Here is a 27,775-nt window from a genome sequence, read left to right as displayed (position 1 = left end):
ATTCTCAGTTCTCTCAAGTACAGAAGGAGGACTGGAGTTGAGGTTTTTGGAAAAGCGCCAAACTTTTTCCCACAACAGCTCCACCATTTTATATTTCCCCTCCCAGCAACACATAAAAAGGTTTTCTAGTTTCCCCACTTTCTCACCAATAGTTATTATTTTCCGTTCTTGTTTTGTTTTATTCTAGACCTCTCAGTGGGTGTGAGGTAAATATCTCATTGTGGTTTTGGTTTGCATTTTCCTGATGACTAATAACGTTGAGTACTTTTTCATGTGCTTATTGGCCATTTGTGTATCATCTTTGGAGAAATGTCTTTTCAAGTCCTTTGTGTTCTGTGGATATTAAGCCTGGTGTTTCTGTTGTGGATTTAGTTTTCATCTGCTTATAGAGTCTCTCTTCCCTTTCAAATGCATTCTCTTGTTTCTTTTGGACTCTGACATTTGTTACCTGGAGGCCTAGGTGCAGCTCTTCAAGGCTTTCCTGAGTGGCTCCGTTTCCTCAGGAGGGCTGCCTAGGTTTCTCTGAACCTCCCCATGGACCCCTCTGTTTCCTCAGTCTCCTGAGGCCACACCTCTGTCCATCCCATTGTCCAGGTGTGTCTTGAGCAGCCTCCTGGCCTCCTAGAGAAGGCTGGGCTCCTTCACTCATGGCCACACTGTGGGCTCCTTCCCCACAGCCCCAGAGCAGAGCAGGGACAGCCCTGCAGGAGCCCCTTCTCTGAGGTCTCTGAGAGTCTGAGCCCAGGCCCGTGGGGTTCTATGGCTTGAGGCCCCATTTTCTTGGATCCTATGAGATAGTCACTGCTTCTGCTTTCAGCATTGGATCGTGCTGCTCTCTTTTCCCGTTCTTCTTCATGCCTGTTCAGTGGAGGCTGGAAAGAGAGCAGATGTCAATGCCTGTGGTTGCTTCCGTGTGGCTGGACAGCAAATTTGAGGTACCCGTCTTGGCCGTGGGGACTCTGGGCCCCTGGTGAGTGCTTGCACGTTGCAAGCACTTTTCTTGGGGCTCTCCTCGCATTTGGGGCCACCACGGAGGGGACAGTAGCAGCGGTCTGTCATGTGGTCGTCAGTTAAGGAGGTCTGCTCGGCTCGTCACTGGTTAAGAGCAGTGCAGACGCGGTCCCTGTAGCCTCAGACCCCGGCAGAGCGCAGAGGGCCCATGGCACCACGCTTGGCACCGGGCTGGCTGCCGGGTTCCCGTGAGACTCACAGCCTCTGGGAATGAGAGGGGATCAGAGAGGGCCCTCAAGCCAGGGTCGCTAGTGTGGCCTCCATTTGCCCTTCTGAGTGTTGGGGTGTCTCTTCCCTTGTCCCTGGCTGCATCGTTATGCTCAGGTACTGGTAGGCCGGTGGCTGCCCCTGTTATCCTTGAGGATATATTGTCATGTTGGCTCCTGGAAAGGTCGTTCCTGAATCTGGGAGGCCTTCCTGTCATGCTAGGGCATCTCAGTCCCCTTCAGCATTTTCTAAAGTTCCTGCAGTAAGCATTATTAGGATGACTGATTGTTTGTTTGGTTTTTTTTAAAAGATTTTATTTATTTGAAAGAGTTAGCGAGAGCAGGAACACAAGCAGGGGTAGTGGGAGAGGGAGAAGCAGGCTTCCCGCCGAGCAGGGAGCCCGACGTGGGGCTTGATCCCAGGACCCTGGGATCATGACCTGAGCCGAAGGCAGACGCTTAACGACTGAGCCACCCAGGCGCCCCTGAATGATTGTTTTTAAAAGGAGGGGCCAGTGCCCCAGTGTACCCAGCTCCCACAGGGACACAGCATGAAGCTTGAATATCCAGTCAGTTTTACTTGGGCTTCTGGTTTCCACAGTAATGGGTGTCTAGATGAGTGGGTGGTCCACTGAGCTTTCTCTGGGCACACAGGACACCAAGTGGGCAGTCCTCCGGGCTGTGGATGAGCCTGGGGTGGGATGTGTTTGGGCTGCTCTCTGCCTGCCATGCCCCGAGGTACCCAGTGTACTCGACCCTGTTCTGGTTCGTCGGGATGGCAGGGCCCGCCCTGACTCACTGGGTGTAGGCGGGACAGTGTGGTGTCAGTGGGAAGGCAGGTGGGCCTGGACGCGCCCCCCAGGTCGTGGAGCCGTACAGCTACCCCACCTCTCCTTCGTAGGAAGCTGTGCCAGCCGCAGAGTGCCGTTGGGCTCCCTGGAGACCCTGCTGCCACCAGTCCTCCCAGGGAACATGGAAGCTCGGCCTCACCCCCTCAGGTAGGAGCGGTGGGCAAGGATGTGACAATGTGCAGAGGCCGTGGTGGCGGCAGTGGTGGGGGAGGAAGGCGGGATAGGGGCCAGTGGGCCAGGCCTGAGCTCAGTGTTTGGGCATGCCCATGGGGCCCTTGGTTCAGAGCCAGGTATTTTCTTCAGTGAGTGAGCAACTGCCGGGCTTTCCCCAGACTGGGGACCTGGGCCTGGGCCCTCGGTGCAGTTCCCTCGAATGCTTGTGGGTGGTGTGTCCAGGGGAGGGCAGGCTCCCGGATTGCCCTGAACCCTGTGCTCTGTGTACAGCAGGTGTGGCAGGTGCACTCGCCTCCCAGGGCTGACATGAAGTTTCCGTAAAATCACGCGGGCTGGCTACAGGCACAGGGCCCTGGGAGTGGTGGCCATTGCCGATTTAGTCAGTAGTCAGGACGGGCGCTCATGTGTCCCCACCTGGCTCATGAACCCCTCGTAGCAAGTCTCTTATTTACCCCCCTTCTCTCCTCTGCCCTGGAGGCTCCCAGCCCATGTCCAAGGCCCTGAATCCTCCTTGTGGAGAGGTCAGGTCTGTGCCTGCCCTGGCTTTGGGCCAAAGTAGAGGGCTGACAGCCTCCTTACCCTGTTTCCCCCTGATGGTAGGCCTGCCGCCTACCATCTTGCTCTCTAGCCATTTCCCAGGGTCTGGGCGATCCGTGGTCTGGCCTCACCTCACATGCCTCAGCCTTCTCGCTTGTGAAGTGGGGTGTGGCCTGCAGCATGTCACAGGGTGTCCCTTGAGGATCCAAGTAGTTCTGGGTCTGGTGGGGGGTGGGGAGAGTCCCAACTTGTGGGGCTGCCGTGTGTCCTTCAGACTTGGTTCTGTTAACATCCCCATCATCTAGGGATGATGCTGAATGCTGTGACGTTTCAGACCAGTCCCTGGAGGTGGCCCTTCTTGAGTGCTCAGCTGGCCAGTTCCGCCTATTACTGCCCTTCCTTGGCTCTGTCCTCAAGGTGGGCTGAGCCTAGGTTAGCAGGGACCTGGCTCTTTTCTGGGTGCCCCCTTGTGGCCAGACTGGGCCTTGCAGTCAGGCACTGGGTTTCCTAGGGCCTCGTGAGCTCAGGGCCTGTTGCTCCCCAGCCACTTCTCAGGAGACACCAGTGGCTCCAGACAGTCTCCCTTTTAAAATTATTTCCCTCCCATTGCAGAAACGATCACAGCCTCCTGATTTCACCGACTCCCTGGTCAGCAAGAAAACCAGGATATCCCATTTTACCCAGAGAGCTCAGCCTGCCGTCAATGGGAAGCTGAGTGCACCCCATGGCCGTGAGGCCCTGCTGCCCACTCCGGGCCCACTAGCTGGCACAGATGCCCACCTGCCCCCGCGGTTGGAGCCCCCGAGGGCCCATGACCCTCTGGCTGACGTCAGCAATGACCTGGGCCACAGTGGCCGGGACTGTGAGCACGGGGAAGTGGCCACCCCAGCCCCAACTACGTGCCTCAGCTTGCCCCTGCTGACGGACTGTGCCCAGCCCAGCAGGCCCCATGGTGGCTCATCACGCAGCAAATCCAAGAAGAAGTCCAAGAAGCACAAAGACAAGGAGAGAGCAACTGAGGACAGACACCAGGCCCGGTTGCCAGACCACATGCCCAGCCCCCTAGGAGCCCCACCAGATGCCCCGGGTATGTACCAGGAGGCCGACCTGGGGTGGGGGATGCAGTAGGAGGACACTGCCAGGTGGGGTGAGCTCCAGCCCACCCCCACCATTGCCCAGAGGGGGCTCTACCACGCCATGAGCCCCCATACCGGCACGCCCTGCACATTCAGCTCCTTTGCACTGTGTTCCTTTTTTTTCTTTTTTTTAAGATTTTATTTATTTGAAAGAGAGAGAGTGAAAGCATGGGGAGGGAGAGAAGCAGACTCCCCTGCTGAGCAGGGACCCCGATGCGGGGCTTGATCCCAGGACCTGGGGATCATGACCTGAGCCAAAGGCAGTTGCTTAACCAACTGAGCCACCCAGGCACCCTGGCTCCCTGTGTTCTTATACAAGGTTGTGAATGCCCCAGTGTCTCGGCCCTGGAGCCTTCTGTGGTCCTGCTGTGTGTCAGGCCAGTGCTAGGAGCACAGAACCTCCGAGCTGGGGCCCGTGGGAGGGGACAGTGCACCCGGAGAGGAACTAGTTCCAGACGCAGCTCTCCTTGCAAGGGAGGTCGCAGACACTGAAAGGGAGCAGGGTGGGGCTGGGGTTCAAGGAAGGCAGTGGGGTACAGGGCCTGGCTGGAGAGGGGCAGCACCTGAACTGCCACAGGCCTCGTGTAGCCTGCTCACTAGTGAACATTTCAGCTTGTGGAGACTGGGTTTGGGAAGCTGTCCATAGAACAGCAGGCTGTAGGAGCCAGAAGGAGGTCATAAGCAGGTAAGAAAGCCGGAAGTCGAGAGACCTGGGATCACAGCAGGATGAGAGGGGTGCAAGGCTGGCTGGGGCTGTGTGCTGAGCCAGAGAAACTTTGTGGGGCCCAGAGATCCTGGGGAGGTGTATGGACAGGCCAGACTTGGGGTGGGAGTAGGGGTCTTCACCCCCAGAGCCTGGGCCACCTTGAGTTCATAGCCGGGGGTGCCTGAGCTGAACAGCCCCTGTGGCTGTTAACCTAATCAGCATGGTGTGGTCACAGAGATGCGCTGCACCTGCCACCTGCGGATAGTCTCAGGCTGTGTAACTTGGTGCTGCTTTCAGATTATTTTCCTAGGAAGGATCCAAGCAGGAGGCATTCCTGGGGCAAGGGTAGAGCTGCTTTCTCCTTAAGGCTTTTTAATGAGTTGTTCAACTGCTCTCCAGAAAGGCCTTTGCCAGCCCATCCCTCTGGCTGGAGGGCAGGTGTTGGCAGTAGCTGGATGGAGGCAAGGCCTGGTTCCCTGGAGCTGGTCCTGCCTGGAGAGACAAACCCTGGGCAGGCCCAGCCAAGCAGCACGTCCTGTCCTAAACGGTGAAAGCAAGGCCCCGTGTTCCCCTGGCAGGGCCCAGGGAAGGAGGATGACACATGGCGCTCAGATGGCTTCAGATCCTGCCCAGGGCACGTTGGCCTGGGTAGCTTGCCCCAGGTTAAGGTGGGAAAGTGAGATTTGGAATCAGGCACACCAGGGAGTAGGTGGCCCAGAGGAAACGATGAGGACAACTAAGGCACTGAAAATGGTGCTGTATCCATCTGAATGTGCGTCTTGCAGGCGCCTCAAACGTGACGGTAGCGGCTGAGCACAGAGGCCTACCGTCCTGCTCTGAGGCTCCTTCTGGGACAGTGTGCTCTGCCTGTGCTCACTCCAGCGGGAACCACCCACCTCCCTTTAACAATGCATTGTTCTTTGTGCACCAGCCCCTGCCTCAGACGCACTGAAGGTTCCAGGTCAGCACGTGGGGAAGCTTCCTTGCTTTCGTGTCTCCTGTGGGAGGGATGGCATCAACTGACCCCACTCCTCTGTGTGGCACCATCCCGGCCCTGCCGCATGCTCGCCTCCGCCCCAGACAGATGCAGCAGCCCCCACCTGTCTGACAGATGGCTCGCCTTAGCCACCCCTTTGCTGATGCCACCTTGGACCCATAGCCCCAACCCGTGCCCCTCAGGGCTGGCTACCTGTCCCCCTGTGCTTCCGGTCCACCCCTGGGTCCTCTGCCCATCCTTGTGCCTGCTCCCCACTCTTGCTCGGTCCGTGGACCCCTTCTGTTGCCTCCGAGTGCCTTCCTGGGCAGCCTGCTGTGCTGGGCGGGGGGGCGCCTTCTCACCGTGGGACCCAGACCCAGGGGGGGCACAGGAGAAGGCAGCTGTGGGGAGGGTTCCCTTTAGGCCCAGGCCCTGTGGTGGGAACCAGCTCAGCGGGTGCAGCGGGGACTGAGCGATGGCCAAGCAGCAAGGGCTGCAGTAGGAGCAGGGCCTCTGAGGTTTGCCTCAGGCCAGAGCTCGAAGGTGTCTTAGGTGCCAGGAGAATCTGACCCTGAGCCTTGGTTTCCCCGTTTGTTCTCTCACCTGGTGAAGATCTCAGAAGGACTAAATGAGGCAATGTTGACTGGGCCCACAAATGGCAGAACACTCTGGAAGGCATACGTCATGCAAGGCATGTGTGGTGGAAGCACGGACTAAGCTCTCACATGTGTGTTCATTGGGCTGCCGCCCCGAGAGGTGGGAGACGTGTGCTCCATCCGTTGGTGGGAGTCCTGCGGCGCAGGGATTGCCAGGGGGGCTGCTTTTCTTTCCAAGGGGGCACAGTATGTGCTGAGGGTACACTGCACGGTGATGAAATCTCTTCTGTGCTCGGAAAGAAGCCCCTGGGGAAGAGGCTAGATTATCGTTTTGGCCAACTGTGCCCCCAAGCGCCGTGGACAGGCCCGTGCCCTCCAGTTCCACCTCGTGGGTGGCCTGGGCTGCAGGCAGGAGCCAGGACTTTCCCAGGCGGCCCTCTGTCTCCGTCCCACCGGGCCGGAGCTGGGCGAGGGGCTTGCTTGTTTCTAGAGTAATGACCATTGAGCAGAGGCAGCAGGGTCTCTGGGTGGGTCAGGCTCTGGCCAGGCTGCCCAGGCGCCGGCCCTGTGATGAACTTGTCCTTGCAGTTGCTTGCTGAAAACCTGCACGCAGCACCATCTGGGCTCTCTGCACGTCCCACGACTGTGGTTCGGGGACACCCGCTGTGCTCGGCTGCAGTGCTCCTGGGTCCCGTGAGGCCCCCCGAGGTGGCCCTCTGCCCATCCTGACTCCCCTTCTGCTATCCCTCCGTGTCTTTCAGACAACAGACCTTTTGCTCTTTCTTTGTAGGTTTGAACGGGACCTGCAACAGCTCAAGCGTCCCCACGTCGACCTCAGAGACCCCCGACTACTTGCTGTGAGTACTTCCCTCCCTGGCCTCCCGCCCTCTCCCAGCCCCGCACTCTCCCCTGCACTGCAGGTCAGCAGCAGGCGGACTCGCTGCATGGTTGCGTGTGGGAGTTCTCAGCCCCACAGCCTGTTCGAGGCCGGGCTCCTGCTGGAGCCAGGAAGTCGCCCACCACGGTGGGGCCGCCCGGCAGCCATGGGCACTCCAGCCTCTCCCCCGCGGCCCCCTGAGCCCTGCCGGCCCCTCTTTCCGTCTCCTCAGAAAATACGCCACCATTTCCTCCTCGGAGCAGCGCCAGAGCTACAAGAACGACTTCAACGCGGAGTATAGCGAGTACCGCGACCTGCACGCGCGCATCGAGCAGATCACACGGCGCTTCACGCAGCTGGACGCCCAGCTCCGGCAGCTCTCCCAGGGCTCTGAGGAGTATGAGGTAGAGTGGGGGGTAGAGCCCCGCGCACTGCCCGCCCCGCGCAGTGTGCCCGCGTCCCCGCGCCCGGCACCCGACCTGGGTGAGACGCTTCTCGTGGGTGCGGCCAAGCCCCAGGCTTCCAACCCCTCCCAGGTGAGGAGGCCGCCGTGCTCCGCCAGTGTTTCTCCGTGTCCCGGCCCAGCTCGCAGCTGTCCCTGGCTGCTGGTGTGCTTCGGGCCTGTCCCTGCGGCTCTGCCGTGGGAGTCCACAGGCTCTCGGGCCCAACTCGGCCTCCGGTGCAGTGGGGACACTGGAGACCGACTCCGCAGGTGGGAGATGACCTGTTGGGGCAGGAGTTGTGTTCAGAGCCATCGAAACAGCCAGGCCCTATAGGGTTGGGTCACATGGGTCTGCCCTGCAAGAGCGCCTGGGGTCCTCTCTGCAGCTCCCAGCCCACCCATGCTGTCAGAGCCACAGGGGTGGGGCTGGGGAGTCCCTGTGGCCCCCTCACCCTCTGATCAAAGGCACGTGGGCTCCCCAAGCCAGCCCAAGTTGGGAGCTCACCACTGGGGTGAGGGTGGGGGGGGAGCTCCACCCTTGGTCACCAGCCTCCCCTCATGCCACCTTTCAGAGCTAGTCTGATTAATTGGGGTGTTGAAGTCTGTCTCCCCTCTTGGGGACCACTTTGGTTTCCAGAGGAAACAGCTCATAATTGGAGGAGCGATGAGGGTTCTGAGGGTCTGGGACGGAGGAATCCCGGGGTCTTGCTCTTCTCCCTCCTGCAGCCCCCACATGGATATTCCGCAATATCCCCCTGCACCCCCAGGTGTTGGGGGGCGCTCTGTGCTTGACCTTGAACAGCGGACAGGCCAGCTGGGTCTGAGGGAAGGAGGCCACCCAGCCTGCTCTTTGCCTCCTCCCTCCCGCTGTGTTGGCCATTGTGTTTGTCCCTGAGGCTGGGCCCCTGCCCCTCACTCCCCTGGCCCAGCATCCTCCCCCACCTCCTGCCCTGCTTATCCTCCCCTCCCACCGCAGCCTGTCTCTCTTTACTTTGGTCAGCTTCTCTCAGGCCATGATGAGACTATTGTCTCAAGGCTGGTGGTGACTATGCAGGTCACAGGTTATCAGGGGAGAAGGGGTCACTCAGTAGGGGTCTCCTGCAGGCAAGGGCATTGTGTACTTTCTGTTTTGTTTTTCCTACAGACTACTCGGGGGCAGATTTTGCAGGAATATCGAAAAATCAAAAAGGTAAGTCTCCACCCCTAGTGGGGGGTGGGGTGGGGTCAGAAGAAGCTGTCTCAAGGTGAGCAGCACTAGAGAAGGGCCTCGGCTGGGCTGGGGGTCTCAGGTCCTCAGAGCAGCTCCTGCCCCACTCCCCCTTCCCCGATTTAGAGCTGAGAAGCTCAGCCCATATCTCCCTTGGCAGCAAAGCACCCTCTAGCACTCCTACTCCTCCTTGGCTGCAGCCCCCAGGCTCTTTGGAGCTCCCTCCAAGGTCAGGGGAGGAGCTGAAGTGCCCCACCCCCAGCGGCAGGAATGCCTCCTCAGGGCCCTCTCGGTTCTTGCTCCGAAGGCCACTAGCTGCCCCTGTGCGCCAGGGCTTTTCTTTGCCACCAGGCCCCCAGCCCAGGAAGGAGGCTTCCTGAGGGTCTTGCCTCTGGCCGCCCTCATCCCGGCAGTGACCCTGTTTCCTAGGATGGGGCTTGGGGAGGGACACCAGCCCGGGGCTCTGGCCTGAGGTAGAGCAAGGGTCCCTGTCATTGGGTGGTGGCACTGGCCTGCAGGCAGGGGCAGTGGGAGCCCAGGGCGGCCCGTGGGCGGGCGGGCGCCGCACCAGGCAACACGCGGCCCCGCGGCGCACTGGGAGGCCGGCTGCGTGGAGGCTGTGGCCCAGCCCTGGCGCTCTCTTGCAGACCAACACCAACTACAGCCAGGAGAAGCACCGCTGCGAGTACCTGCACAGCAAGCTGGCCCACATCAAGAGGCTCATTGCCGAGTACGACCAGCGGCAGCTGCAGGCCTGGCCCTAGCCTGGGGCCACGGGGCAGGAGGTCCTGCTCGGCTCGCCAGGCCAGCTCCCCTTGCCGGGCTGACCGTTCTGGACGGCGGGGCAGCTGGGGGCGGGGGGAGGGGGGGAGCTACAGAGCGGAAAAAGAGATCTATTTAAAAAAATAAACACGAGGAAGACACGTTCATCTGAGCCAGCAACGCCGGCTTTCAGGGGAGCCCCCGCAGACCCGGTGCCCTCAGCTCACAGACTGAGGTGGGGTGGCCGGCGTCTCATCCCACTCCCCGCGGCCCCCCACACCTCCTGAGGAGCCCCCACCCGGGATGGGCTGTTCAGGAAGCCCACTTCCTCTCCGGCCCGCAGCCCCAGGGGCTCCAGCATCCCCTCATGGAAAGACTCCGAGGCCAGCCTGCCTGCCTTTTCTAGTTTTATACAAAGCCAGCCACTTTTAGCTCCTGCTTATGAGACTTCCGTCTATTTTTGTATGAGAGAGAAAGCGTCTTTTCTAAACCTGTGCCTCCCCTCCTTGGACACCAGGGTCTAGATGCCGCCCTGTGTCCTTCCTGCAGTATTACAGATGCCTCTGAAAGTTCAGAGTTGTTCCTGAGGGCTGAGGGGGAGACCCAAGGAGGGGGGTGGCGGGGGTGGGGGGGGTGCAGCCGGCGGGCCTCCTGTGCTGGGCTCTGGCTGTGCTCCTGCCCCGGGCCCTCCCTCTGGTCCCCGCCTTTCCCCGCCCAGGCCAGGACGGGGTCTCTGCTTGAAGGGGGTGGAGGCCCGCCCAGGTCTATTTCGAGAACTCCAGTTGGCCCCGGAGCAGCTGCTGGGAGCTGCAGGGGCAGGGCTGCGGGCCGCGCGGCTCTCGGCCCACCAGGCCTGCCTCGCTATTTCAGGCCCTCAGCTGTAGGGGGTCACTGGGGGCTTTCTGGGCCGGAGCTCCGGCTGCAGCAGCGGTGTCGGAGTTTATTTTACCATGTTCTCAATCTCCCCCTTTGCTGCTGCTTTTCTTTTCGCGCTGAGACTGAGTGGTCTCCGTGCTGTTGACCTCACTCCATCCCTCAGTCCGCTTGTGGGTCTTGGGGTCATCTTAGCAGAGCCACCGCAGGGTTTGCACTCAGGGAGGGGCTGGGGGTCGGTGGGGTCAGGGGACCCCCCGAGAGTGAGCTCAGAAAACGTGCCCTATCCGCCCACTCTGGGGGCATGGGATCCATGGACACCATAATTGCTGCTTAGTAGCTGTGCCTAGTCTAGTGTCCCCCAAAGTGTCGGGGGACCACGCGCACGCATGCGCGTGTGTGTGCGCGTGTGCACGCGTGTACGTGTGTGTGTGTGTGTGTGTGAGGGGCCCTGCCGGCGTGCAGTGGGGCCTGAGGCGTGTGTTCACATTCAGGGCCACATTCAGCGAAGCCACCCAGGACTGGGGAAGGCGGAGGGAGTGGCTGCAACCTGGAGCCGGGGGCTCGCAAGCTGGGGGAGGTGGGGGGTGCTGCCGCCCACAGTAGTGAGGCAGGGAGAGCAGAAATGCTCGGTAGACATGTCTATTTTCCTAAGCCACGGGGAGGTCTCCTCATGGCTTCCCAAAGAGCAGGCGCCGAGTGGAGGCACCTGCAGGATGCCCACCCCGCCGCACCGGCTCCTGCCCTGGGACCCCTGGGATGCCCGGAGCACCAAGGGAACTGATCCTTCATGTTTCAATAGCTGTTGTTTTGTTTTTCATTTGGGATGGAGTGGGGGGGCGGCCCCAGGGACCCCCGAGTTCTGCAGACAGCCATGTCATGTGCTCAGCCGGACATGCAGACTCGGGTGAAGGATTATTTAAGGAGGCTGCAGCCCGAGGGCTGACCCGGCCCTCTGCCCTGGGAACCAGTTCAAGGGACTCTAAGTTGAATTTCCTTTTTGTTGTTGGCTTTTTGTTGTTTTTTTTTTGTTGTTGTTGTTTTTCTCCTTTTAAGGAATTATGAAGCTAAGAAAAGTTTTGTGCTTTGGGGGTTGATGGACAAAAGTTCTAGCTGATTAAATATGGTCTAACTTATTGATACTGTGTTCCCCCCCCCCTTTTAATATTGTACTGTGGAGAAAAACTATTTTGAGCCATGGAGTTGGTGTTTACAAGAACTTTTCACTTTTGCCAAAATGTTACGATTGAAAGGCATCCGCGTCTTCAGTTTCCTAATATTTTCTTAAAAGATCTAGTGTCCTTTTTGTACACTAAACAGGTGAATGCTGATTTTTTCAACCTACAATAAATTTCACTGAACTGAACCTAGCAGCCCCAAGTGCCTGGGTGCGTTTGTGTCTGTCACAGCTGGGGCCTCCTGGGCCCCTGCGGGGGTGGGCTGGGGTCAGGAGGAGATTGGCCCTGGAGCAGCCACGGTGATGAGCAGGCGGGCGGTGGGGGGTGGCAGGGAGGCCGGCGGTGGTGGAAGCTGACTGGCTGAGGCGGTGGGCCCTGCTGGTGCGAGGCATGAAGTCACACCGCCTGGTCATAGGAAAGGATGAAGACTGGGGGTATGGGGGCAGTGGGGAGCCACGGTGGGTATATGAGCAGGGCTGTGTCCCCAGGTGTGGACAGGGTAGACCACGTCCAGCAGGGGCCTAATGAAGTGCCACAGCCCCCAGCAGTAGTAGGGCCACATGGGGCCCGGAGTGCCCTTCCTTGGGGAAATGAGCTGCAGCTGGGGAAGACAGCAGTGACGGCCTGTTCTATTGTCTCTTCCCGCTAGGCCGGCTCGCTGGGGCTGCCCCTGCGCCCATGATGGGGATGCCGAGGCCCAGTGGTATCCCCCAGGCCCAGGATGCCAACAGGGACGGCTGTCCTTGTCCCAAGCTTCAGGTGAGGAGATGAAGGCAGGGGTCAGGGTCCTGCTCCTGAAGGACAGGGTGGGGGTGGGTGTTTATTTTCAAAAGGAAAAACAAAGAATAAGCCTGGGATGAAAGGGCTCCAGGGGTCAGGGGCTCTGGGCCTTAGCCTCCTGGACAGCCCCTCTGGGCCCAGCCTTGGCCCGAGTTCTAAGGTGGCCCGGGAATCCAAGGGGCGCAGGACACAAGGTCAGGAGGGCCCCGTGGGGCAGAGTGTACCCTGCTCCCTAGGCAGCCTGGCCACACCGGGCTTTTAGGGGATAACATCTCTATCCCCACAGCCCAAGGTCCAGGGCCAATGTCTGCTCCCTTGAAGCCCACGAAGCCGCAGCTTTGCCCTGCCCACGTGCTCCCCCAGGCCCATCACCAGACTCCCCTGTAGCCCCTCACGCTGCCCACAGGCACCATGGCCATCCCTGAGTGCACCTTAGCCGCAGGGGGTCCCATCAGGATCCTTCTTGAGCCAAGGATGCCACAAATCCAGCCCCCCAGGGGCCCCAGAAAGGTCTTCCCAACCTCACAACCTTGGGGCCGCCCGCTCACCCCTGCCACTGGCTGGCCAACGTCCCTGGTTGTCATCCCCCCAGCACTCTGATCCCACGGCCCTTCCTGTGTGCTAGGCTCCGCTTGGCCACTGGCACTTAGTGACGGAGACAGCCCTGCCCCTGCCCTCAGGAGCCTGTGTTATGGTGGGGACAGAGGTCCCCAGTCGCTCCCAGGCAGCACAGTCCCCCCATGTTGCACACCCAGGCGATCCCTGCCATCACTCTCCGGTGCCCAGCTGACCGCTCTGCCCTCACCCTCCTCCTGGCACCTCCCACAGGCTGCCCCTTGAGTACTCAGGCTCCCCAGGGCTGGGTCTGGGGGCCTTTCCGGTCTCTGCACATTCCCAGGTCACCTGGCACTCGGAGCGCAAGCTCCCTTCAGTCCCCTGGCACCAACTGTATTTCAGCTCTTGGAGCTGGCATCAGAGCCCACAGGTTAGGGGCCCAGTCCCATGAGACCGCCCCCCACTCCAGACACCTGCCGCAAGTCTCTGGCCACCCATGCTTGTGAGCAACTGGCTATACATCAGGGGTTCCCACGGCTCCCTCCGAGGTTTGCTAGAATGGCTCACAGCGCTCAGGAAGACACTTCCAACAGCCAAATGGAAGTAGATGCTGAAGGCAGGGTGTGGAGAACGGCACTGGGCGCCCATGCCCTTCTCCAGGTGTGCCCCCCTCCCACACTTCTTGTGTTCGCCCAACCCGTGCGGTTTCGGGGTTTTTACGGAGGTTCCGTTATGTAGGTATGATGAAATCACCAGCCTTTGGCGATTGAACTCCATCTCCAGCCAGAAACCAGGGACAAAACCCAAATATTTGTTACACAATATTCCCTGTCCCCAGCCTTGAGGGTCTGCCCTGGTCCCCAAACTGCTGCTCTCCCCCTCCCACCTGGCCACCTTTTCATCTGCCCCTGAACCCACTCCCCCAGGTTTTTGCCTGGGCAGTTCTTCATATCTCTTGATAAGAGATGTCTTTGCAATCTCAAGACCCCTTCCAGCAGCCACCTCCTCCAGGCAACCTGCCCTGCCAGACCCTACTTCTGAGTTGTCTCTGCCTAGGGGTGCCCCAGTCTACTTCCGGCTCCCCCACACTGGAGTCCCTTGAGGGCAAAGCCTGGAACCGGAGTCTTGGAGCCCCCAGCCCCCAAGGCCAGGCCCTGACCATGTTTCTTGCGAGCGTTCCCAACTATCCACCTTTTGGGTCAGCTCCAGTGGTGGAAACTTTCCAGCCGGAGGAGGCCGCTTGTTTTGGAAAGTTCCTGGGGGAGCCGCCCCCGCCCGCCCGCCCTCCGGGTTCCCACGCTCCCTTATCACTGGGTGCTAGGGGGGCGCAGTGCTGTGCCTGCCTAGCTCCTCCCCAGCTGACCTCCTTGGTCCTGCCCCCTCCCTTCCCCTCCTCTCCTCACCGAGCACTGGCGCCCCTCCAGCCTGGCCCTGCCAAGCCCTCCCGCTACAGGTAGGGAAACCGAGGCCTCGCAGCGCCCCTTACACACACCGCGTGAGCCCTGCCCGGAGTGCGTGGCGGGTAGTCCTGCTCAGGAAGGGGGAGGCGGAGGCGGCCCAGGCTGGAGGAGTGCCTGGCTGTGGAGTCAGAGCCCTGGCTCAGTCTTTGACCCTCGTTTCCACTGCAGTTATCTCGGACCCAGGTGCCCAGCCCTCCTGCCCAGCTCCACCTCCTGCCTGGTGGCTGGGCCTGGCGCTCTCTTGCAGCCTTAATGTCCTCTTTCGTAAAATGAGGGAAAGTGGCCGCGCGCCCTAACCGGCTGTGGTGCGAAGCGAATCCACGCGCCCGGTGCGCGGGCCGGGGTCTGCAGCCCACGTGGACGTCAGGCCGCGCCCGGTGGGGGGGGGGGACGGGAACCCAAGGGCAGCGATGGCTCGGGCCTACGGGGCCTTGAACCCGAGTCCTCCGAGTCCTAGGCCGGCGCGCCCCTCCTCCCCGCGTGCCCCTCCTCCCTGGCGCGGGTGGGGTGAGGGGCGGGGCGGGGGCGGGGCCGCGGCTCTTTTCTCTGGAGTTCGCGCGCCCCGAGCCCTCGCCGTCCGCCACTGTCCGAGTTGACTCCGCGCCGGTGAGTGCGGCCCCGGGGCGTGGTGCGGGCTCCCTAGGGACCGCGGTCGGCTCGGGCCGCCGGCTCTCCTGTCCCCGCTGACCTCCTGCCCACCCTGCGCCCCTAGCTCTCCGCGATGGAGGCCACAGCCGATTTCGTGGTCGAGAGCCCCGACGTGGTCTACGGCCCCGACGCCATCGAGGCTCAGTACGAGTACCGGACAACGTGCGTCAGCCGCGAGGGCAGTGTCCTCAAGGTAGGCAAGGGACCCGGGGTGGGGGGGTGGGAATGGGGGAACCAGGGAGCCGGGAGGAGACGGGAATTACCCAACGTCGAAGACTCTGTGAGGGAGGAAGGGCCTGTGGCCTCAGGCTCACTGCACCGCCCGCCCCCAGGTATACCCCACGTCCACGCGCTTCACCTTTCGGACCGCCCGGCAGGTGCCCCGGCTTGGGGTCATGCTCGTCGGCTGGGGCGGGAACAACGGCTCCACGCTCACCGCTGCCGTGCTGGCCAACCGCCTGCGCCTGTCCTGGCCCACGCGCACCGGCCGCAAGGTGGGGGGTCGGGTGGGGCTCGGCCGGAGTCCCTGCAGGAGGGGGAAGGGCCTTTAGGGGGCGGAGCTCTACGAAGGAGGAGAACCTCCGGGGACGTAGCCTAAGGTGCCGGCGGGCTCTCGGGGGTGGGGGGGACCTCCAAAGGCCGAGCGACTTCTGCCCGGGCGAGGAGCACAGAGCTGAGGCATCCAGAAGGAAGGCGGAGCTTGAGGGTGCCGGGCGGGGCCCGGGCCGGCTAGTGGCTCACGCCACGCCCCACCTCACCCCGCCCCGCCTGCCGCCCCCCCAGGAGGCCAACTACTACGGCTCGCTGACGCAGGCGGGCACCGTTAGCCTGGGCTTGGACGCCGACGGCCAGGAGGTGTTCGTGCCCTTCAGCGCCCTGCTGCCCATGGTGGCACCCGACGACCTCGTGTTCGACGGTGGGCGGGACCCTAGGCAGGGGGCTGGGTGGGGGGGCGGGGCCTGGAGGGGCCCACCTTCCGGGTTGGGCTGAGCTTGGGGGTGTGTCGTCCCTCCCCCGCCCCCCTCCCCCCGCCCCAGGCTGGGACATATCGTCGCTGAACCTGGCTGAGGCGATGCGGCGCGCGCAGGTACTGGATTGGGGGCTGCAGGAGCAACTGTGGCCGCACTTGGAGGCCCTGCGCCCGCGGCCCTCTGTCTACATCCCCGAGTTCATCGCAGCTAACCAGAGCGCGCGCGCTGACAACCTCATACTGGGCACGCGCGCACAGCAGGTGCGGCCCCGCCCCAAACCCTGTATCCCTTGCCACTTGTTGCTCTTGCCTTTCGCCCCGAGTTATCACCCACCACCCCTCCCATCCCACCCCCCCCACCCCCGCACCCCCTGCGTTATTGGCCTTTTGTCTCCTCGTTCGCATCCTGAGGTTCCAGACCTCACTTTGCACTTGGGGAAGAGTAGCCCAGACCTCCCCAGATCGAGGAGCCTGTACAGCCTCCTTCCCTCCCCGCCCAGCTGGAGCAGATCCGCAGGGACATCCGCGACTTCCGGTCCAGTGCTGGGCTAGACAAAGTCATCGTGCTGTGGACAGCGAACACGGAGCGCTTCTGCGAAGTGGTCCCAGGCCTCAATGACACCGCCGAGAACCTGCTGCGGACCATCCAGGTGAGTGCATCCAGGGTTGGGAAGAGGGGTCAGGACCAGCCCCAGAGGACCTCTCCGTCCTGATCGCCCGCCTACGTCCACAGCTGGGCCTGGAGGTGTCGCCCTCCACTCTCTTCGCCGTGGCCAGCATCTTGGAGGGCTGCGCCTTCCTCAATGGGTCCCCGCAGAACACGCTGGTGCCTGGGGCGCTCGAGCTCGCCCGCCAGCGACGTGTCTTCGTGGGTGGAGACGACTTCAAGTCAGGCCAGACCAAGGTCAAGTCCGTGCTCGTGGACTTCCTTATCGGCTCTGGCCTCAAGGTGCGTGGGCCTAGGGGGTGCACAGCTCAGGAGGGGGGGCCTGGACCCCAAGCCCGCGCCACGGGGCTTGTGCGCCGCGGGGCCTGCAGCTGCCGCGGGACCCCTTGTTCCCGCAGACCATGTCCATCGTGAGCTACAACCACCTGGGCAACAACGACGGGCAGAACCTGTCGGCGCCGCCCCAGTTCCGCTCCAAGGAGGTGTCCAAGAGCAGCGTGGTGGACGACATGGTGCAGAGCAACCCCGTGCTCTACGCGCCCGGCCAGGAGCCCGACCACTGCGTGCGTGGGCCACAGGCCGCTCTGGTGGGTGGGGGGAAGCCCCTGGCGGAGGAGGGCGGGGACCCCTGTGACCTCGTGCTGGGCCCCCCAGGTGGTCATCAAGTACGTGCCGTATGTGGGCGACAGCAAGCGGGCACTGGACGAGTACACCTCGGAGCTGATGCTGGGCGGCACCAACACGCTGGTGCTGCACAACACGTGCGAGGTGCGGGGCCCGCCGGGGCAGGAGTGGGGCCGCCCGCCGGCCCTGCCCCGCCTTCTGACCCGCCGGCCCTGCAGGACTCCCTCCTGGCCGCGCCCATCATGCTCGACCTGGTGCTGCTGACTGAGCTGTGCCAGCGCGTGAGCTTCTGCACGGACGCCGACCCCGAGCCGCAGGGCTTCCACTCGGTGCTGTCGCTGCTCAGCTTTCTCTTCAAAGCGCCGCTGGTGCCGCCCGGCAGCCCGGTGGTCAATGCGCTCTTCCGCCAGCGCAGCTGCATCGAGAATATCCTCAGGTGGGGCCCGGCTTTGGGGTCCCCATCCGAGGCCCGAATGTCCACTGGCGGCTTCGGCACAGGGACTGTTGGGATTGGAGGCTGTGGGGTTCGCCAGCCGCATGGTCTGGCCCCACTCAGCCCCAACCTTTCCCCCCAGGGCCTGTGTGGGGCTCCCGCCACAGAACCACATGCTTCTGGAACACAAGATGGAGCGCCCCGGCCTCAAGCGAGGGGGGCCTGTGGTCGCCACCTGCCCTCTGCCCTGCAAGAAAGGACCAGCGCCAACTGCCCCCAACGGCTGTACGGGGGATGCCAATGGGCACTCTCAGGCTGACGCACCCCAGATGCCCACCACTTAAGGCCGTGGCCATCCATCTCCCCCAAAACTCTCGTCCCCACTGCCCCTCAGAACCCAACCCTTCCAAGACCCCTGAAGACAATAAAGCCAGTGCCGCTCTCAGCCACAGCATCACCTGGAGGTTCTCGGCGCCTGCAACCTAACCCTGACCACCCCCCAACTCCAGCCCCATCTCCATTTTTCACGTGGTAGACTCTTACCTACCCTTCAGAAACTGATGCCCCAACTCTTGACACTTCTAGAAGCGAGGCCTCTGCCTAACCCCATGATGGGAGGCCGTGGCCACAAGCCACAGCGAAGAAATCTGAGACCAGATACCAAAAACCAAAACCAAGTTACATTTATTGATGGGGCCCACCCCTGCTGTCCAGGGGAAAGGAGGTCCCCAAGGAGCCCCCTGGGACAAAATAGAAATGACAAGAAGGGCCTATACAGGAAAGAACGTCTCTGAGGTCCTTGCGTGTTTTTTTTGTTTTTCTTTTTTTATAAAATGAGAGTCCTTTGTGCCGGGCTTCCCAGCTGTCCAATCCTTGAACTGGATGGAGTACAGTCGCCCGAGGTGTGACCTCAGACCCTCACCCAGCAGACTGCCCGAGCCCCTGAACCTTGGTCCCAGGCAGGGGCACTAGGCAGAAGCCGAGGCCGGCAGTGGGCAAGGGGCTGCTGCCCCATCACACGCTCATGGTCATCCCGGGCGAGTACTGCGGAGAGACGAGGGGGTGGCGCGCGGAGGCGGGCTCAGCTCCGGCCTCCGCTGGGACCCGCCCCCCCGGGGAGAATGGGGGACGGGGCGGAGGGAGGGGAGGAGACAGGTGGCGATGCGTGGGGAGACCGCCCTGGGGTGCGGGTCCCAGGGTGGGGGTTGGGGCGGGGAAGGGGGGCCGGTGAGATTAGGGCGGGAGGAGGGAGAGGAGGGAGAGGGGAGGGGAAGGATGCCGCGGCCGCCCCCCCACCTGGCCCGCCGCGGTCACGGTCTTGCTCTGGCCCCCCGGCCGCCCCGCCGGGGCCTGCCCGCCAGGCCCCTCCGGCCCGACGCCGCCGCGGGGGGGGAGTCGACGCAGTCGCTTACGCTTTCGCTCGGGAACGGGTGCAGGAAGGTCCCGGCGGCCGCCATCTCGCCGTCGTCCCGCGGGGTGCCCGGGGCGTTGCTCAGGCCGGCCACAGCGCCGGGGGAGCTCTGGGGGCGGCCGTGGTCAGCGCAGGACTCCCCGCCCCGCGGGCCAGGCCCTGCCCACCGCTCCGCCCAACCCCAACTAGGCCCGCACAGCTCTGGCCAAGCCCGCATCCCCGCACCCAGGGAGCCCCAGGCCCCGCCCCACGCAGGAACGCGGCCCCTCACCTTCGGCAACCCGTCCATATCGCCCGAGCCTGTGGACCGACAGACGGCGGACCGCGGCTCAGATGCGCCTGCGCCAGGCCCGGAACCAATCCCCCGCCCCCACCCCGGCCCAGGGTCAGCTAACCCCTCCCTGAACTTGTCCCGGGGCCCTGCCTCCGTCCCCGGGGCCCAGTCCGCTGGGGCGCCGCTGGGGGTCCTGGATGGAGGGTCCGGACGGGGGTCAGTGACGGCACTTTTGGCTTAGTTACTGGAATCTTCCCCCCGCCCCCCCGCCTTCCCTGCCAGCGAGAGGCCCGTGGAAATTCAGGGTGCGACGGGGACGCCCGCGGAGAAACCAGGGAGAGGGGCAGGAGCAACCGCCAGGGGGCGCAAAAGGCTCGCGAAGCAGCGGGGTTGGGGCGTGGGGTGCGTGTCTCGGGACGCCCACTCACCCAGGGATCCGTTCACGTGGTGAGGCTCCATTGCACTCATGGCCGCCATGGGGCCCTCCGGACCAGGGCCGAGCGGGAACTGCGGTTGGGGGGGGGGGTTGCAGCGTGGGACTCGGGCCACCAGACCCCCAGCGGGGCCACCGCCTTCCGCAGCCCCCACCCTGGAACCCCCCACTCACATTAGCCCTGCCGGCGCCCGGCCCAATGGGGTTCATGATAGTGTACATGCTCTCGCTGGAGTTGGAGTCTGGGGGAGATACCGGTGCGTGAGGGGATGGGGTGTGAGGATCTCTCCAGGCGAGCACACCCCTCCCTGTATCCCGCCCAGGCTGCAGCACCTCCAGGGCTGGGCATGATGGGTGTTCCAGGGGGCCCTCCTCCTCCTGGGGGTCCCTGCACAAGGAAGGAGACAGAGCAGGTGAGAACGACCCCCCGCATCTGCCAACCATCACCACTGCCCCCCTGGCTCAAGTGGCCCAGCCCCCCTGGTCACTCAGTCACTCACCGAGTAGCTGCCGGGGGAGGAGGAGGAATAGGGAATCTGGGGAGAAGGGCAGCTGTGAGCAGTCCACTCTACGCCACACCGCTAACCCACCCCCCAGCCTCCCCTGGCTGGCCAGCCCGCCTCTCACCGAGTTTCCACTGGGGCTGGCCCATGGGCCTCGCACTCCAGGGCCCCTAGAAGAGACAGTGGGGGGACCCCGGGGTTAGGCCAGGTGGCACACAGCCCCCAACACACTTTGTGACATCCCCCACCCTGCCCATGTGCCCCCAAACAGGCCCGAGGAGCCGCAGAGTTTGGCTGAGAGTTGGTAACCAGGAATGGATTCTAGTCAGCCCTCAAATCCCATATCCCATGGGATAGGGCCTTTGGGCCTCAGTTTCCCCACCCAGTGCAGCGTAAACAACCGGAGCTGTTGTGCAGACTTAAGTCTGCCCCAGCAGAGCCGGGCCACGAAGCTGGGTGGTGGCCTACGTGGGTACACCCCAGGGGTCTCTCAGGGCCTTACATGTTCATGGTGGGCAGGCCTGGGCCGGCGAGGGAGTTCGGTGGGGGCCGCATGCCACCTCCATAGCTCTGGGAAGGCAAAAGGGCTGTGAGTGCAGGCCAAGGTGTCGGGGGAAGCCCCCTGGAAGCGCACCCCCTCTCCTGGCCCAGCCCTCACCTGGGGTCCAACGCTGGCCATGCCCCGTGGAGGTGTCACTCTCTGCATGGGGCCCATGCTCGGATGCCCTGGTGGGGGGGGCAGAAGGAAGGGAGCTCAGGCCAGTAACACTCCCCAGTGTGGACATGTGCTGGAGGGGGGTGGTTCTGCACCAGGAGGCAGCAGGGACGAGGAACTTGGGAGCTGGGGTCCTAATGGGTGGGGGGTGGCAGCAGCTGGAGCTTCCCTACTCACCCTGAGCTCGCGGGGAGGGTTCCATGGTGCCAGGAAGGAGGGGCTGGGAGCCGGGGAGGCCCACGGGAGGCTGCGGAGGGGGTGTGGCAGCACTGAGCGTGGGTACCCCCACCCTGGCCCAACTCCTGCCCCCCCTCCCCTCATCCCTCTCTCACCTGACTCGGCATCCGCAGGGTGGGCCGGGGGCCCCCTGGGAACCGCGGTGACATGAAGGGCTGGAAGAGGTGGGCCGGGGATCAGCACCTCCCGCCACCCGCTCACCCCCCAAAGCTACCCTGTTCCTGCAGTGCCCAGGCCCCCAGCCTGGACAGCCCCCTCCTCCAGGACCAGCCAGCAAACTGCAGCCAGCCAGTGCCCGGTGCGTGAGTGCGGTGGGGTTGGGGTCTCAAGTTGCTGGGATGTGCGTGTGCAAAGGGGCGGGGCGTCACAGGTCCTTACCTGAACGTGAGGCCCCATCATGGGGGCGTTGGGGTTGTGGGGGGGCTGCTGGGAGCCGGGGGGGCCCTAGGAGGACAGAACCAGGTGGGTTGGGAGGAGCGAGGTCCACCGAAGCTTCACTGTTCTCTGTGGCCCTGCTGAGCCTGGCCAGGGAGGGTGAGGGGACGCCATGGAGGCGGGAGGGTGGGCCAGCCCTGCACTCCCCTGAGTGGAAGACAGGCTTTGGGGTGGGGGGCCCTACAGGAACAGTCATGGGCAAGACCCACGGCTCAGAGAGCCATGCTCCGAGGCCCTTAGCAACCAGACCCGCGCAGGCCAACGTCACGGAGACCCCGCCCTCTCCTGCACTGGGGCCCAGCCCATGCGGCTGCTCCCTGCCCCTGCCACCAAGGCCTGTGTGCAAATGCCCACCTCGCGGACAAACCCCTACCAACTGCGGCCTGCCGGGGCCTCTCCCCGTGGGACCCCCCACGCCCATCATGGCCCACGCTGTTCACCCTCTGACACATGCCCACTTGAGTTGGAGAACAAGGGGCACCGGCCCTGGCTGTACCTGGAAGAAGCCGGGTGCCATGGGGCCTGCTGCCATCGCGTCGTTGGGGGCCATGCTGCCCATCACAGGACTGGGGGCCGCTACAGCGCTCTGCAGGGGTGAGGAAGACCAGGAGAACCTGCTCACGTCACTTCCTGCTTGAGTGTCCCCTCCTGTCCGCAAACAGCCCACTCCACAGAGCAAGGAACCTGGGCCATCGGATCTTCTACCCATGTGAGCACGTGAGGACGCCTGGAGGGCTCTCTAGGTGAAGGAGGAGTGACTGCTCCTGTCCCCACCCCGGTTTTAGCAGCCCTGACTTGGTGTCCTCCTCAAATGTGCCGTGTGGCCGTGGACCCAGGCTTTGCCTCTTCTGTACCCAAGACACTGGAGGTGATCAGGGCCCTGTCAGGTGCAGCACACAGTCCAGGGGGAAGGCCAGGGACCTGGGGATCCCAGCTCCTAAGGAGTCAGTCCCAAGCATGAGGATTCTGGGGGGTCTGAAAATGCCAATAAGCCAGGGCCCCTGTGGGCACGCGCCTCTTGCATCTGGCACAGGCTTGCTCTTTCCATTGGAATCTCACGTCAGACCAGTGGGGGCATGGTCCCTGACTCTAGCCCCGGCCCAGCAGGCCCCATGTCCTCCTGGCTGGTAAAGCGGATTAGCTGGACTCCCAGCTCTACCCAAGACACCCCAAATAAACACAAAAATTAACTGGCAGCTTCCAGATGAACCTCCCTCCCAGAGGGCTGCTCTCTGGGGCTGTGGCGCAGAGAACTCCCCTCTTCCTCCAGTTGGGAAGGGAAGGAAGAGCAGGACTACTGGGATGGGGTCTCCAGGCTCCAGGCCTCTCTTCAGTTGGAGCAGGGGAGAAGACCGGGTGCTAGACAGGGGGGTTCCCATGTCAGCCCAGGGTGGAGATGCTGGTGGCGGCCGGGTACAGGCTGACAGGCCACTTCCTCTGGTAGGTTCCAAGTCCCAGGCTTGTCTGCCTTTGGGAACAGAGCAGGGAGGAGGAGGGAAATGCAGGCCTAGTCTACAGGGTAGAGGGGACACGTCAAAGGTTAAGGAAGGAGGACTCTGCAAGGACTGAGTAAACACAGTAATTCTCGGGAGGCCCCTCAACTCTTGTCTGTCTGGATCATCTGCCCCTACTCCACCCCCAATGGGATCCAAGAGGTATGGTCTGTGTGGGTCACGGCTATTCTTGGGACTGGCACAAGCCATCACACAGGGATGCCCAGGATTTTGCAAAACTGCAGCCACTTGGGCTCAGAGAAGTTAAGCATTGTGCCCACAGTCACACAGCACTTCCTGCCCCACAGAAGTGGGGAGAGGGCCCCTTGGCTGCGTCAGAGCAGGACCGCTGTAGACATACCCCTCCCCTTGGGTATTGCAAGCTGCTCCCCCCTTCCTGCCCCTTCTCAAAGATCAACCTCTGAAGGACTCCTGCCCAGGCCCAAGCTGGGGGGGGGAGCTGCAGGGGGTGGCGGGGAACAGCCCTCCCTGGCCTATGGTGACCGAAAACACTCCCAGGGCCTGGCACCAATCTTTTGAAAGCCCAAGAGACCCTAGGAGTGGGGGGATAAAGCTCTCACCCCCCTCCAAACTGCCAGGTCCCCCCTGCCTCCACCAACGCCCCCCCCTCTCCCCCAGACACAGAGCCCGACAGCTGGAGCAGCTATTGTATTCTCGCAGGCGCCTGCCTCAGTGGCTGGAGGAGGTACTTCTGAGTCCTCGGTCTGTCCACTCCCCCCAACCTACCCCACAGGGAGGGTGGGAGAGCAGTCCCCCCTTTCAAGCCACAGCAGGCGCCAGAGCATTTCCTGGTGCGGGGGGCAGCTGCTCTCTGGGCTGCCGACGAGGTGTGGGGGCAGGGAGAAGACAGGGCACTGCTCACCCGGCTCCCCAACTCTAGGCCCAGAAGGGTTAATACAGGGCGGGCCCACCCTCCCTGGCGGGTGGCCCGAGCTAGACCCCCCACGTCAGTCATCCACCCGGAGACGCCCTGGCCCATCCCGCGTTGCTATGACGATGGGTTGGGCGCGCTAGCGTTTCCTGGAGACGCCGAGGTCGGCCGAGGAGCCGGGAGTGGTGAACTGAGCCCCCCACTCGGAGGGGGCCCCGACCGTGCAGGGGAGGCGAGCACGGCGCTCCCCCCACGTTAGAGCAGCGGCTGGTCAGGATGTGCGCCCGCAGCCACAGGGAACCCGTCACCCCGGGGCTAGGGTGCTGCCCCCCCCACACCCGCTGAGGCCTGCACCATCTCCCCCGACGCACTCCGCTGCCATGGCAACCGGCGCGCTCCCGGGAAGCGCGCTCCCGTGGACGTGGAGAACCCTGCGTTCCGCCTTTCTGCCCTCCCCAGAGGGGCCCTGAGAGGCCACTAGAGGTGGGGCGAGAGGCGAAGCCGGGGCGGGGGGTGGGGGGGAAGGGGGCGCTGCGCAGGCTGGGAGGGGCTAGGGTTCGACTGGGAGTGAGCGCCCACGCAGAGTCTTGCACGCACACAGCTCCAGACACCCCTGGAGCCCGTTCTGGCAGGAGAGCGACAGGGGGGATGGCACACGAACAGTGGAACCCGATGGGGACCAATAGTGTGACCCCGGCTCCCATGCACATCGTACAACGGGTGCGGAGCGTCTTCAGGGACACGATGAACCCCCACCCCTCACGGGCTGCACCCCTGCTCTACAAAGGCCTGCACTTGCGGGGGGGGGCGCTTTATGTGGGGAGGCGGTGCACGACCTTGACCAACTGCAGAGCGAGATGGGGACGGCCACGCCCTGGGAGGCCCGAGGGGGCACAGCAGGGCGGACTGCTCAGGCTGTGAGGACGCCAGCTGTAGGAGAGTGGGTGCACAAGGGGGAGGGCGAGAGAAGGGGGAGCTCGCCTAGAGCTGCACGCCCCTGGACGCCAGCTGAGCTGCTGCTTTTCCTCGGAGTGGGCCCAGAGCCCCCCACCCTTCCTGTCCAGCTAGAGACCTCTCGGAGAAGCCAGGTGGCCAAGCCCCACAGCCAGGACCAAGAAGAGGATAAACGCAGGGGCGGCCATCTGCTCCCCATGACAATGAGATGCCACCAGCCCTTTCATGTTATCCCCCCTCCTCTCCAGACAGGCCTCTGACCCCCACTCAACCTGGAGGGAAACTGAGGCCAAAGAGGTGGGGTCAACAGCCCCAGTCACCAAGCAAAGTCAGGAAGTGTATTGCCCAAGGGTGCACCTGCCAGTTAGCCAACCCCAGGGTCCCCTGGGCTCAAAAAGGCTGGGGTGGGAGGGGGAATGCCGTGGTGGCCCCCAACACACACACACACACACACACACACACACACCCCACCCAGCTGGGCAGATGGGGAGGCAGAGCTCCTGGCTCCCCAAGGGATTCAGAAGAGGGGAAGGAGAGGTAGGGCTGGCTTCAGGAAGGTGTGGGGGGGCTGTGGGGACTCTCAGGAGCTGGGTGCAATGGAAGGAGCCTCCCCCACCCTATGAGTGACCCTAGACTGAGGAGAGGGCATAGGGACTCCCAGAAGTGGGCAAGATCCCAGATCAAACCCCAACACCAGACCCACCTGCCCACCCAAGCCAATCTCAGGCCACGCAGGCCCCCAAGGCCCCCAAGAGCCCTGGTCCCGGTCCCTGGGGCAGGGACTCACGTAGTCCTGGAAGGCCTTGGCCTCATTTGAGTGCTCACACGCCTCTCTGCGGTCGGGTGCTGCACAGTACAAGTCCCAGAACACACTGTGGGCAGCAGGGGGGGGGACGATGGTTTCCCCATGCGTCCCCACCCAGCCCCCCTCCATGGTCCACCCTGGCCAGCCCCACACGCACCACCACCAGGAATGTAGGAAGCCTGGGGGTTCCCCCAGTGTAATGTTCTTCTCCCATCGGATCTGCAGGGGAAAAACAAGACAGTGAGGGGGTCTGCTGCCTGGCCCTGCCCAACCTCTTCCAACCTGAGGCAGCCCCAGGGCTGGGGCCTGGGAGACAGGGAAACAGCAGCCCTGAGCAAGGGTGCAGGGCAGAGGACAACTGGGTAAGGGGCAAAGAAGTGGGCACAGATCCTCAGATGGCCAGACAGATGCCTCGACCCCAGCCCACAGGCCCTGACCCACCCCAGCCCTCAGTTCCCAGGGCCAGCAGAGGGGCAACCAAACCCCACCACTGGAGCCCCAATGGAAAGGGGGTGGAGTGGACCCCAGGGTATAGGCAGTAAGGAAGGACCCAGCTGTGGGGGCCCTGCCTGGCGAGGCTGGCTTACCTCAGACAGAAAGGTCTGGGCTGACTTCTGGGCACCGACGTGCAGCAGGTACTCGTAGACATACAGCGCCAACCTGCAGGCAGGCCGGGTGCGGATGGGCTCAGGCTCTCCGGAGGCCTGCGGCCGGCCCCACAACCCTTCCCCAAGGGTCCCTGGGTGTGGCCTCGGTGAGCCCTTCGTGATACCATCCTCAGCCTCACTCACTGCCCCCCGATGGTTCCCCAACCCCCCCATCTCTCCCACCCTGATGTGATGGCTTCATCAGGTGCTCAGACCTGCCAGCTCCTACATATCCATCAATACCCAGCCGGCAGGCCCTTCCTCTAGGCAGCACTCCCAGCAGTCCCTGACCCCTGACTTGCAAGCCATCCATTCTGCTCAGTTCCACATCCCCTCGTGGACCAAGTCCTGGCCCCATCCTGCCAATGCTGAGACCCCAGAACAGCCTTCGTCCCAGGGAGGTCTTGTGGCCGGGAGAAAGGGCTCCTAGAGGTCACTCCAGACTCTGCCCTGGGTGGGGTCTCCCAGCGGGTACCCGAGGCCATGTGGTCAGGGCCCAACACCTAATTTCCTTCCAGCCTTGTCTTCTAGAGAAAGAAAGGGGCCCTCTAACCTGAGGTCTTCCTCCGCCAGGTGTCCCTGGACCCCCATTCTCTTTCTCAGGACCAGCGCCCATCCACCCGTGGTGGCCATGACCTAGCTACACCAGCCCCGCAGGGGGGAGTGTGGAGAAGCGAGGGCAGGTGAGGGGCAGCAGGGCCTGCCTTGTAGAAACACAGTGCCCAGCACCCTTGGACACACCAGTTTGGCTGCTGCCTGCCCCAAGAACACAAGCCACCTTCCATCCAGTAGCGTCCTCCACAGGCCACACAGGGAGGCCGGCCCCTCTACACCATCTTCCGAGCCTCCGCATCCTCAGCCCCAACACCCCCTCATCAGTCCTCCCCACCAGCAAGCAGAGAAACAACTTCCTGCCTCCTGGGGTCACCCATTTCCCAACCATCCACAGTTACTGCCCCCTCCCGGTGCTCCCAGGGACATAGGGTCCGTCGGTCCAGGCCCCGGGGGGGGGGGGGGGGGGGTGGTGCTGGGAGGGTAGGGTCTAGATCCAAGATGGGGGGGGCTCCCCCAGGGCTGGCCTGAGCTGGAAGCCCTTCCAGGATCCCTCCCCACTCAGCAGGCCACCCCTCCCTGGTTGAGGGCCCCCACCCCTAAAATAACCCTGCTTTGACTCATGCTCCTGTTCTCTCCCACCTTCCCAGCCAGGCTTCTTGATCCTCACGTACCCGCCCCCCATCAGATCAGCCCCCTTCCTTAGCTCCCCTCACATTTCGCTGAGGTGGTTCTAGCCATTCTGTCCCCCCCCC

The 27,775-nt window shown here is 63.1% G+C and overlaps 3 protein-coding genes across 14 annotated transcripts in view; 2 read left to right on the top strand and 1 right to left on the bottom strand.

The window, feature by feature from the left end:
* ELL (elongation factor for RNA polymerase II) overlaps window positions 1–11,724 on the top strand; it is a 71,143-nt gene extending 59,419 nt beyond the window's left edge. The window contains exons 7-12 of one of the 2 annotated variants that reach the window (XM_081815551.1): window positions 2,119–2,215; window positions 3,392–3,866; window positions 6,984–7,050; window positions 7,303–7,474; window positions 8,657–8,701; window positions 9,367–11,724. In XM_081815551.1, the coding sequence (XP_081671677.1) occupies window positions 2,119–2,215; window positions 3,392–3,866; window positions 6,984–7,050; window positions 7,303–7,474; window positions 8,657–8,701; window positions 9,367–9,483 (973 nt within the window). In that variant the 3' untranslated portion in view covers window positions 9,484–11,724. Of the gene's footprint in view, window positions 1–2,118; window positions 2,216–3,391; window positions 3,867–5,406; window positions 5,583–6,983; window positions 7,051–7,302; window positions 7,475–8,656; window positions 8,702–9,366 lie in introns of those variants that run through there. The other variant, XM_081815552.1, reaches the window with a different exon arrangement.
* ISYNA1 (inositol-3-phosphate synthase 1) lies at window positions 10,967–18,114 on the top strand. Of its 4 annotated transcripts, XM_081815553.1 has the most exons (12): window positions 10,967–11,742; window positions 12,182–12,291; window positions 15,040–15,168; window positions 15,308–15,469; window positions 15,759–15,891; window positions 16,013–16,206; window positions 16,446–16,595; window positions 16,679–16,894; window positions 16,984–17,175; window positions 17,267–17,380; window positions 17,455–17,672; window positions 17,812–18,114. In XM_081815553.1, exons 2-12 carry the CDS (start codon window positions 12,211–12,213, stop codon window positions 18,011–18,013), a joined length of 1,791 nt encoding a protein of 596 aa, XP_081671679.1. In that variant the 5' UTR covers window positions 10,967–11,742; window positions 12,182–12,210; the 3' UTR covers window positions 18,014–18,114. The 4 variants fall into 4 exon arrangements, with proteins under 4 accessions (XP_081671679.1, XP_081671680.1, XP_081671682.1 ...); XM_081815554.1 differs by lacking the exon at window positions 10,967–11,742 and having other exon boundaries at window positions 11,912–12,291; window positions 17,011–17,175; XM_081815556.1 differs by lacking the exons at window positions 10,967–11,742; window positions 12,182–12,291 and adding an exon at window positions 14,297–14,320.
* A 213-nt stretch (window positions 18,115–18,327) lies between these two features.
* The window catches only part of SSBP4 (single stranded DNA binding protein 4), a 14,463-nt gene continuing 5,015 nt past the window's right edge, over window positions 18,328–27,775 (bottom strand). Inside the window, exons 2-18 of one of the 8 annotated variants that reach the window (XM_081815563.1) lie at window positions 26,409–26,481; window positions 25,979–26,040; window positions 25,804–25,888; window positions 22,174–22,263; window positions 21,621–21,686; window positions 21,338–21,397; window positions 21,183–21,252; window positions 20,949–21,016; window positions 20,793–20,860; window positions 20,415–20,460; window positions 20,288–20,323; window positions 20,121–20,175; window positions 19,962–20,029; window positions 19,783–19,861; window positions 19,352–19,380; window positions 18,966–19,189; window positions 18,328–18,713 (exon numbers count right to left, since the gene is read on the bottom strand). In XM_081815563.1, the coding sequence (XP_081671689.1) occupies window positions 18,980–19,189; window positions 19,352–19,380; window positions 19,783–19,861; window positions 19,962–20,029; window positions 20,121–20,175; window positions 20,288–20,323; window positions 20,415–20,460; window positions 20,793–20,860; window positions 20,949–21,016; window positions 21,183–21,252; window positions 21,338–21,397; window positions 21,621–21,686; window positions 22,174–22,263; window positions 25,804–25,888; window positions 25,979–26,040; window positions 26,409–26,481 (1,165 nt within the window). In that variant the 3' untranslated portion in view covers window positions 18,328–18,713; window positions 18,966–18,979. The remainder of the gene's footprint in view (window positions 18,714–18,965; window positions 19,190–19,351; window positions 19,381–19,782; window positions 19,862–19,961; window positions 20,030–20,120; window positions 20,176–20,287; window positions 20,324–20,414; window positions 20,461–20,792; window positions 20,861–20,948; window positions 21,017–21,182; window positions 21,253–21,337; window positions 21,398–21,620; window positions 21,687–22,173; window positions 22,264–25,803; window positions 25,889–25,978; window positions 26,041–26,408; window positions 26,482–27,775) is intronic. The other 7 variants (XM_081815573.1, XM_081815592.1, XM_081815566.1 and 4 more) reach the window with 7 other exon arrangements.

Source organism: Leptonychotes weddellii, chromosome 1 (genome assembly GCF_054177405.1).
Source record: "Leptonychotes weddellii isolate Sample4059 chromosome 1, ASM5417740v2, whole genome shotgun sequence".
NCBI classification, from domain to species: domain Eukaryota; kingdom Metazoa; phylum Chordata; class Mammalia; order Carnivora; family Phocidae; genus Leptonychotes; species Leptonychotes weddellii.
Note: the sequence above shows the minus strand (reverse complement) of the source record. Positions and strands in the feature narration are given on the sequence as shown.